This window comes from Babylonia areolata, chromosome 3 (assembly GCF_041734735.1).
Source record: "Babylonia areolata isolate BAREFJ2019XMU chromosome 3, ASM4173473v1, whole genome shotgun sequence".
In the NCBI taxonomy this organism is placed as follows: Eukaryota; Metazoa; Mollusca; class Gastropoda; order Neogastropoda; family Buccinidae; genus Babylonia; species Babylonia areolata.
In genome coordinates, this window is record NC_134878.1 from 46,850,252 (window position 1) to 46,860,251 (window position 10,000).

General features: G+C 45.4%; 1 protein-coding gene across 2 annotated transcripts in view; it reads right to left on the reverse strand.

The window, feature by feature from the left end:
* LOC143280025 (uncharacterized) overlaps nt 1-10,000 on the reverse strand; it is a 24,969-nt gene that overhangs the window by 1,485 nt on the left and 13,484 nt on the right. Inside the window, exons 1-3 of one of the 2 annotated variants that reach the window (XM_076584488.1) lie at nt 9,268-9,300; nt 7,287-7,808; nt 1-2,040 (exon numbers count right to left, since the gene is read on the reverse strand). The exon at nt 1-2,040 is cut by the window's left edge and continues 1,485 nt beyond it. In XM_076584488.1, the coding sequence (XP_076440603.1) occupies nt 723-2,040; nt 7,287-7,453 (1,485 nt within the window). In that variant the 5' untranslated portion in view covers nt 7,454-7,808; nt 9,268-9,300 and the 3' untranslated portion in view covers nt 1-722. Of the gene's footprint in view, nt 2,041-7,286; nt 7,809-9,267; nt 9,301-10,000 lie in introns of those variants that run through there. The other variant, XM_076584487.1, reaches the window with a different exon arrangement.

The following is a 10,000-nucleotide window of genomic DNA, read 5'->3' on the forward strand; positions in this document are numbered from 1 at the left end:
ACACACATTTTCTTCCTAAAAAGTTTTCTCGTGACTATTATCTAACATAATAGAGGAACAGAGAGAGAGAGAGAGAGAGAGAGAGAGAGAGAGAGAGAGAGAGAGAAAACCTCTTTTCCACGTGCAAGTATACACGCACACACACACACACACTACACACACATAGACACAACCATAGACACACATAGACACAGAAACACATACATAGACACAGACACAGACATACACATACCCCAACCTCCCTCGACACCCCCCTCCCACTCCACACACACAGAAACGAACGCTTGCATACAAATCTTTAGACAAAGATAATTAAGATGAGAAGAGACAGAGAAACATTGAAGTTAAAATTTTTGGCTTGACCACCTTTGTTTCTATTAAAATCGCAAATTTTGCCACTGGTATGATTCCAGGTGAGCACAACTGCTGAATCCATTGTTTTTAAGTAACACTGTATGACTGTATTTTCCTTCCCCTAATAAGTAGTAGTTGAAAGCAATGAAGACGGTCCAGTGTTGTGATTTCCCTTCATGTCACAATGAATGCAGTAGATCTTCTGTGAAAAGCAAAAACACTCGTTTTTTTTTACCACAGCACAACGTGTTTTTAATATAATTTTAAAAGATTGTTTTTAATATAAATCTCTCTCCGATGGAGTAATGAATATAAACGTTATTTAACGGTCTCCCAGTCCAGATGTCTTAACAGTGCGGGAATCAAATCTAGATAAGAGAGGGAGAGGCCTGGGTTGATCGTGTGTCCTTTGAGGAATCCTGCGATGACGAGAGTGATGCCGATGAGCTCTGTGACGATGGTGACGATGGCAGTAAACCCTGGGAGGAAGAAGAAGAAGAAGTCGAAGATCCACCGTTAGATCCTCCGGCTTGCGAAGAGCCGGAGCCACCGGATGTTCCCTCTGATGACAGCTGTGGAGACGGAGGAGACATGCCTCCGGTGGCTTCTGCTGTCAACTGTGGCTGAGCTGCCAAGTACATACGTTTCAGTTTTTCGATCATGCCGGAGGAGGATGTCTGTCCGGTGGTTGACGCGGAAGATGGCTGATTGGACTGTCCGAAAGTTCCCTGGCTGGGTGATCCTGGATTCCTCTGATTGGTTAAAGCCGACGACAGAAGTGCCTGGGCCTCAGACATGCTGGGGATGTGGGCCGAGACAGTTCCTGGGGAGGGCAGCCTGCCAGCGGGGTCTGAAGAAGCTGCGGTTTGGGGACCAGTTGTCCCAGCGCCCGAAGACGCAGAGCCTGCACCAGCAGTGGTGGTTTGTGAAGAATCCGCTCCACTGCCGGCAGATGAAGAACCTGATGGCCCTTGCTTTGAACCTGCAGGTTTATTGTTCACCACGGAAGATTGAGCTGCCCCGTCGGCTGGGGACGAACTGTCGTTGATAACACCGCTCAGGGAGGTAGGAACGTCACCGACTGAAACTGAAGCGTCGTTGCCCTCTGCGCTTGCAGAAGAACTGTCGGTGACATTCACCGGAGAAGAACTGTTACCAGTGCCTGCAGTGGCGGAGCCGTTGCTTTGCTTGATGCTTGCACCAGGGCCCGCCTCCGCACTTCCGCTGTCCATTGGCACCATTTCAGCAGAGTCAAACACTTCCGCGGATCCGGAGTCAGCCTTGGCGGTTGTCAGCAAGGTCGTGGCCGTTCTTGTGGAAGCGGTCGTGGTGGAAGGCCTGGGAGTAGTCGTGGAGGATGACATGGTTGTGGTCTCTGCTGCCGTGGTGACCCTTGTGGATGTCGATCGGGTAGTTGTTGTCGTGGTGGTTGTGGGAGGTTTAGTAGTGGTAGTGGTAGTGGTGGTGGTGGTGGAGGTGGAGGTGGAGGTGGTGGGGGCCTCGAAAGGCCCGGCGTTGTGGAAGAAGTTCGGGTCGAAGAAGTGCTCCCCGAAGTTGAAGTCCAGGGTCTCGATGGGGTTGATCTTGACCTGCAGCTTCTCGTGGATCATGGGGACGTTGGGCAGACTGCTGTCCTGCTGCATACAGCCCACCCCGCTCCGGCCCGGGAAGCACACGCACTCTGACCTGAAACCACAACCAGGACACGCGCCTGTCATTGCTGTCGGCAGTGGAAACGTGGACGTTTCGTTAGAAAAGCAAAGTATTTGATCCGAAGAAGAAGAAGAAGAAGAAGAAGAAGGAGGAGGAGGAGGAGGAGGAGGAAGAGAAGAAGAAGAAGAAGGAGGAGAGGAAGAAGGAGGAGGAGGAGGAGGAAAAGAAGGAGAAGGAGGAGGAAGAAGAGAAGGAGGAGGAAAAGGAGGAGAAGAGGAAGAAGAAGAAGGAGGAGGAGGAGGAAGAGAAAGAAGAAGAAGAAGAAGGAGGAGGAGAAGAAGAGGAAGAAGGAGAAGGAGGAGGAGGAAAAGAAGGAGAAGGAGGAGGAAGAAGAGAAGGAGGAGGAGGAGGAGAAGAAGAAGAAGAAGAAACGAAACGAAACGAAACGAAAGGTGCATTAAACCCACTGAACCCCGTACATGGTGTAAACTGTACACTGCATTGAAATGAAACCAAACGAAACAAACCATGTCTTCCTCTACTCGATCAAGAGCCAGCCAACCTAGTCAGCCAAGCAAGTTAGCGATGGAGCATTGTAAGTCAGTCAGCAAACGTTAGTATGATAATGATGATGATGATGACTATCATTATTATAGTTGTTGTTGTTACCAGAATTTTTCTTCTTCTTCTTCTTCTTCTAGGGACGTTATCAAACACGAGCAAGTGATTTCAAACGACAAAATGAATGTCTCCGATACCACGCAAAATGTCACGAAACTTTCTATCGTATTCGATTTGGTCCAGTTTGGTCTCTTTTTTTTTTTTACTGCCATGATGTACTTGGTCTGCGTTATAGGTATCAAACACACACACACACACACACACACACACACACACACACATACGCACGCGCGTATTAATCAGGCCCTGAATGCCTTTCTACCGATTGTTTTCGCGTTCGCACATTGGACAGGGGTGCTGAATAGAAGGTGTAGGCCCACGGCAGATGCCTGACCTGTGCATAAACTGAATGACCGGGCCCTAGAGTTCCTGTATTTCGATTGTTCAAGCGTTCGTAAATGTGTCCCTTTAGTAAACTGCGTTTGTTTGAGCTTGATTTATCTCTTCCTTACACGACATTTTTTTTTTTTTTGTAGTTTGGCTTAAGTACAAGAAACCACATATACACACCGCAAGGACACGTACACACATGTACGTAGACACACACACACACACACACGTACGTAGACACACACACACACACACACACGCACGCACGCACGTACGTAGACATACACACACACTCTCTCTCTCTCTCACACACACACACACACACACACACACGTACGTAGACATACACACACACACACACGTACGTAGACACACACACACACACACACACACACACACACACACACACGTACGTACGTAGATATGCACACACACACACACACACACACACACACACACACACACACACACACACACACACACACACACACACACACACACACGTAGACACACACACACACACGTAGACATACACGTGTGTAAACGCTTTGACGACAACCCTGACACGCGTCCTGCAATCCATCTCTCCCCCACCCCCCACCCCCAACCCCCTTCTTCCCCACCCCCCGCCCTTCCCATAACTCACACTCATCTGTACGTCTTTTCCTGCAATTTCTACTTCCTTAGCTACTTCCTCATCTAATAACCATCCCCACTGTTTCACTGGCACGTCCGGTTAGATCGATGCACTTACTCCCCCCCCCCCCCGTCCCCTGTTCTTCCCCCTCCACCCTCCCCCTGCCTCCGGTCAGGCTGGACGTCTGACGAACATCGTTACAGGTCCTTTTATTTGTATTGTATTGTATCGTTCTTTTGTCACAGCAGACATCTCTGTGTGAAATTCGGGTTGCTCTCCCCAGGGAGAGCACGTCGCTGCACTGAGAGCGCCACCTGTTTTTTTTCTTTTTTCTTTGTATTTGTTCCTGCATGCAGTTTTTGTTGTTGTTGTTGTTGTTGTCGTCGTCTTCCTATCGAAGTGGATTTTTCTACAGAATTTTGCCAGGGACAACCCTTTTGTTGCCGTAGGTTCTTGTATGTGCGCAAAGTGAATGCCGCACACGGGACCTCAGTTTATACGTCTCATCCGAAAGACTAGCGTCCAGACCACCACTCAAGATCTAGTGGAGGGGAGGTGGGGGGTGGGGGGGGGAGAAAATGCTGGTGACTGTGCTACTACTGCTGCTCCCCACCCATCCACTCTTACGTCCATTCGTCTTGTTCATCAGCTGTTATCATCTAGCCATCTCTTTACTGAAGTACCCATTCATCCGATTCTCTAGCTTTGTCCATATCCATGAAACTGCTCGTCTCCTTCACACACCACCATGGAGTGATGGCCTAGAGGTCACGCGTCCGCCTAGGAAGCGAGAGAATCTGAGCGCACTGGTTCGAATCACACCGGCAGTCGCCAGTATTAATATTTTCTTCCCCTCCACTAGACCTTGATTGGTGGTCTGGACGCTAGTCATTCGGATGAGACGATAAACCGAGTTCCCGTGTGCAGCATGCATTTAGCGCACGTAAAAGAACCCACGGCAACAAAAGGGTTGTCCCTGGGGAAAATTCTGTAGAAAAATCCACTTCGATAGGAAAACAAATAGAATCGCAGGCACACACACACACACACACACACACACACACACACACACACACACACACACACACACACACACACACAGAGTGGCGCTGTCAATTTAGCGACGCGCTCTCCCTGGGGAGAGCAGCCCGAATTTTACACAGAGAAAATCTGTTGTGACAAAAAGAGAAATACAAACGCAAATACCCATGCTTTGCATCCGCCGTCCGTCCGTCTTGGTGGCTCTTTCTGTCCCTCTGTTTGTACACCAGACTGCCCATTTTTTGCAAGCAATGTCGGTCTGTGGTGCACCCATCCATCCATACGCCCATCCATCCATACGTCCATCCAGCTATCCACCCAGCCACCCTCCCTTCTTTCTGGTACTGTCTACCTACGTCATTATGATGACACCATCCATCCATCCATCCTATTTGCTGGTACTGTCAGTCGACGTCATTTTAATGACACTGTCCATCCATTCATCCATTCATCCTTCTTGCTGGTACTGTCAGTCCACGTCATTTTAATGACACTGTCCATCCATCCATTCATCCATCCATCCTTCTTGCTGGTACTGTCAGTCCACGTCATTTTAAGGACACTGTCTATCCATCCATCCATCCATCCATCCATCCATCTTTCTTGCTGGTACTGTCAGTCCACGTCATTTTAAGGACACTGTCCATCCATCCATCCATCCATCCATCTTTCTTGCTGGTACTGTCAGTCCACGTCATTTTAAGGACACTGTCTATCCATCCATCCATCCATCCATCTTTCTTGCTGGTACTGTCAGTCGACGTCATTTTAATGACACTGTCCATCCATTCATCCATTCATCCTTCTTGCTGGTACTGTCATTCCACGTCATTTTAATGACACTGTCCATCCATCCATTCATCCATCCATCCTTCTTGCTGGTACTGTCAGTCCACGTCATTTTAATGACACCATCCATCCATTCATCCATCCATCCATCTTGCTGGTACTGTCAGTCCACGTCATTTTAACGACACTGTCCATCAATCTATCCATCCATCCATCCTTCTTGTTGGTACTGTCAGTCCACGTCATTTTAATGACTGTCCATCCATCCATCCATCCATCCATCCATCCTTCTTGCTGGTACTGTCAGTCCACGTCATTTTAATGACTGTCCATCCATCCATCCATCCATCTTTCTTGCTGGTACTGTCAGTCCACGTCGTTTTAATGACACTGTCCATCAATCTATCCATCCATCCATCCTTCTTGCTGGTACTGTCAGTCCACGTCATTTTAATGACACTGTCCATCCATTCATCCATCCATCCTACTTGCTGGTACTGTCAGTCCACGTCATTTTAATGACACTGTCCATCCATCCATCCATCCCACTTACGCTGTGAACACATAACCCAAGTATGGACGCTTTTACGCTCCCTACACCAATCGAGTTCATTTCAGTTCAGTTCATCCATCATCTCCCTCCCTCCCATGGAGACAGGTGGCAGAACGGTTATGACGCTTATCTACCAGTACAGTGTCCGTGAGGGTCTGGGTTTGAATCCCGCTCTCGCCCTATCACAGAAGTTCGAACTGGAAAATCAAACTGAGCGCCTAGTTGTTCGGACGGGACGAAAAACCGAGGTCCCGTGTGCACTGAGCACGCACTTTGCGCACTGGAAAAGAACTCACGGCAACGTAAGTGTTGTACTCTGGCAAAGATTCTGTAGAAGACGTCCACTCTGATATGCACATTAAAAAAAATATATGTGTCGTGCTCTGACTGCCTGATAACGCGTTGGGCTATCATGCTGCTGGTCAGCCATCTGACTAGCGGATGTGGTGTAGCGTCAGACTGTATGGATTCGGTCCGAACGCAGACTATGCGTCCTTGAGAAACTGAAACTGAAAGTGACCCTCAAACTTCGATCAGCGTTAGGTGGGTTATGGAAACAAGAACATACCCAGCATGCACGCCCCCCCCCCCTCTCTCCCCCCAACCCCCACCTCCCCGAAACGGAGGATGGCTGCGGCGCTTACATTGCGGGGTGAAAACGGTCATACACGTAAACCTCCACTCGTGTGCATACGGGTGAACGTGGGAGTTGCAGCCCACGAACGAAGAAGAAGAAGAAGAAGATTGATTGATTGATTGATTGAATCTTTAATGGGTAAAGAATTAGGCACAGTAAAGGCCTTTTTACAATTCTGCCCATTTAACGACATAAAAAATAAAGAACGAACGACACAAAACATAAAAATAAAGAAATAAACTGAAATAAAATAATAAGAACGACGAATAAGAATAGGAACTTGAATAGTCTATTAAAGGTAACAAAGCGATGAAAAACTGGAACAATTGGTACATTACATGTACATAGGTACTTACACACACACACACACACACACACACACACACACATACACACACACACACACACACAAAATTATAAAACAAGCAACAAAGACATACGTACACATTCACGCCCACACACTCAAACACACACAAACACACGCACGCACACAGAAGAAGAAGAAGAAGAAGAAGAAGAGGAGGAAGAAGAAGAAGAAGAAGAAAGAGAAGGAGGAGGAGGAGGAGGGAAAGAAGAACCTGAAACTGAAATCAATCCGTCATCTGACTTACTGGCACTCCCGATCGACAAAGACGTTCTTGCACTCCCCATGATCGCCGCAGACTCCCAGCATTGTGGAGCAGAGGTCACACAACTGCACAGTTGGCATACCGACGCACACACTGACCAGCAACGTGAACACGCTCACCAGCGCGAAGACAAAATATTTACGATCCATGGTAACCTGTCCTCTGGTTGGCTTGTATCACTTTTTTGTTGTTGTTGTTGTCAAGGACGGGATCGATCCCAAACCTGTGCGGAAAGTTTGTGAGGAGTTTGTTCTGTCACCAATATTCAGCTCGAATTTCTTTCTTTCTTTTTTCTTTAAAAAAAATATATCATTCGATGATTTGCTTCAGTCTGATTTTATTTTTTTTCTTCTACTATCTTCCACCCTTCTCTGTCTGTAAATTTGTTTCTTTTGTCACTGCCTGAGTTATCAGAAGTCTCGGTGGGTTGTCTTGCTGTTTCGAAGATTCTTGTCTGTATCATTCACCAAGGGAAAGCAGGGAGATTCCTTCCTTCTTTGAAATCTGCAAACAAATTAAGATAGTCAATGAAAAAGTGAAATACAAACTTAAATGAATAATCTTAACTGATTATTCATTGATATATTATAAGAATGCATCCCATGGGTTGCGCTTGTATAAAACCCCACTGAGAGAGAGAGAGAGAGAGAGAGAGAGAGAGAGAGAGAGAGCGCACCATGAGAACAAAAAAGCGAGTTGCAATTTATCAGTTACTCAGTGCACCTGATTAGAAGAGACTGATGTCTGTCACATTTTGTTTACACACACACACACACACACGCTCACACACACACGCACACACGTACACACACACACGCTCACACACACACGTACACACACCACACCACATACACCACACCACACACACACATACACACACACACACACACACACACACATACACACACACTGAATTTTCATTTCTTTCCCATTTTGTCTGCATGTACATGTTAGTTAATCAACAACGTGTAACAATAACAGTGCTAAAACACATTCTATCCATCTAAGATTACTGTTTGCTTTAAAAGTTATCTATCAATTTTGTGTATTTGTGATTTCTGTTCGTGCGGGCTTGTGGGATTTATTGACCGTGACATGAACCGACCTTCATTTCATGAAAAAAAAAGAAAAGAAAACAAACAAACAAAGAAGCCCGAATTCCATTTGGATTCAAAATAGTACAAAGACTTCCAATCAGTTTTCTAAAACTCTCGATTTTTTAAACCGCTTTGTGGTCAATTTTTGATGAAGCTGAATGGAAGCATTACATATCAAAATTCATAATATTTTACAAGACAAAATATTTAATGCAACGTATTAATTTCCGTAGGCAAAAGTATGTCTTGTTAACAAATTAAAAGACACTTGTTTATGATAATTTACGTGCGTATTTGTTGAAGATTTATTTCATTTTATTTTTTAATTTATAGAAATACTATTTAAAAAAAAGATTAACTGTAATGTATAATTTCCAGGGAATACATTATTTTAATCAAAAATGATACCTTTTTTTCACTTAATTCACTGAATTTCCAGGAAATGGATTATTTTAATCAAGAATGATACTTTTTTTTCACTTGATTCACTGAATTTCCAGGGAATGCATTATTTTAATCACACATGATACTTTTTCCCCCCACTTAATTCACCGAATTTCCAGGGAATGCATTATTTGAATCAAGAATGATACTTTTCTTTCACTTAATTCACTGAAAAGGTACTCTTTGTTGGAATTGACCTTTTATGCATCCAACGGGTATTATCAAAGTTACTTAGCAAATAGAATGATCTCTTACAAACGGCCGACTCTACTCTTGATCAACAAGGTGACGACATATATCGAAAACGGTCTTTCTGTTTTGAAGTTGACTGAAAGGATTAACGGGCTTCAAATAAAACATCCTCCTGTTTAATCTTCTAATGTCCTTATATTCGTTTAACGTTATGTTCGAGTATTTCATACCTCTATCCTTATCGTGCTATCTCCTTCGAGTCACCGTGGAAGGTCTGGTCTAAAAATAGAGGACGTCGCGCGTTTATATACACAGCAGCGGTTCAGTCACGGCACAGACACTTTGTCTTCTCACGACCGCATTTAGAGCCCATTCAGCGTTGTGTACACGATTTCCCCATTACGGGCACAGGAGTTGTGAGCATTCACCACCACCACCAACCACCACACGCACGCGCAACGGAAAGAAATTTATGAAGCTTATGACAGCCGCGCTGTTCCTGCACAAACACTCCACCCCGCCCCCCCGGCCCCCATCTCCCATTATTTTCTCCTTCAGACCCCTCTCCCTTTCACTTGAAAGTGGATTCTTTGACTTTTTTTTTTTGGGGGGGGGGGGGGGGGGGATTACAATATAGTTTTTGTTGTTGTTTGAAATTCGGTGGATCCTGACGTACTTAGAATACACCGTGACACGTTTACAGATTGTTAGTTTTTAATTTTTAAAAAAAGAAGAAAAAAAAAAGAAGCAAACATTACTCTCCTGGTTTTGCAGTAACAATGTTTTGTGTAATCCACGACAACCTTAAGACTATGATGATAAATCCGACGACGACGACGACGAAGAAGAAGAGGAAGGATAGGAAGAAAGGAAGAAAGGATGAAGAGGAAGAAGGAAGGAGGAGGAGGAATGAGGAAGAAGAAGGAGGAGGAAGGAGAAGGAAGAATAAGAAGAAAGAAGAAG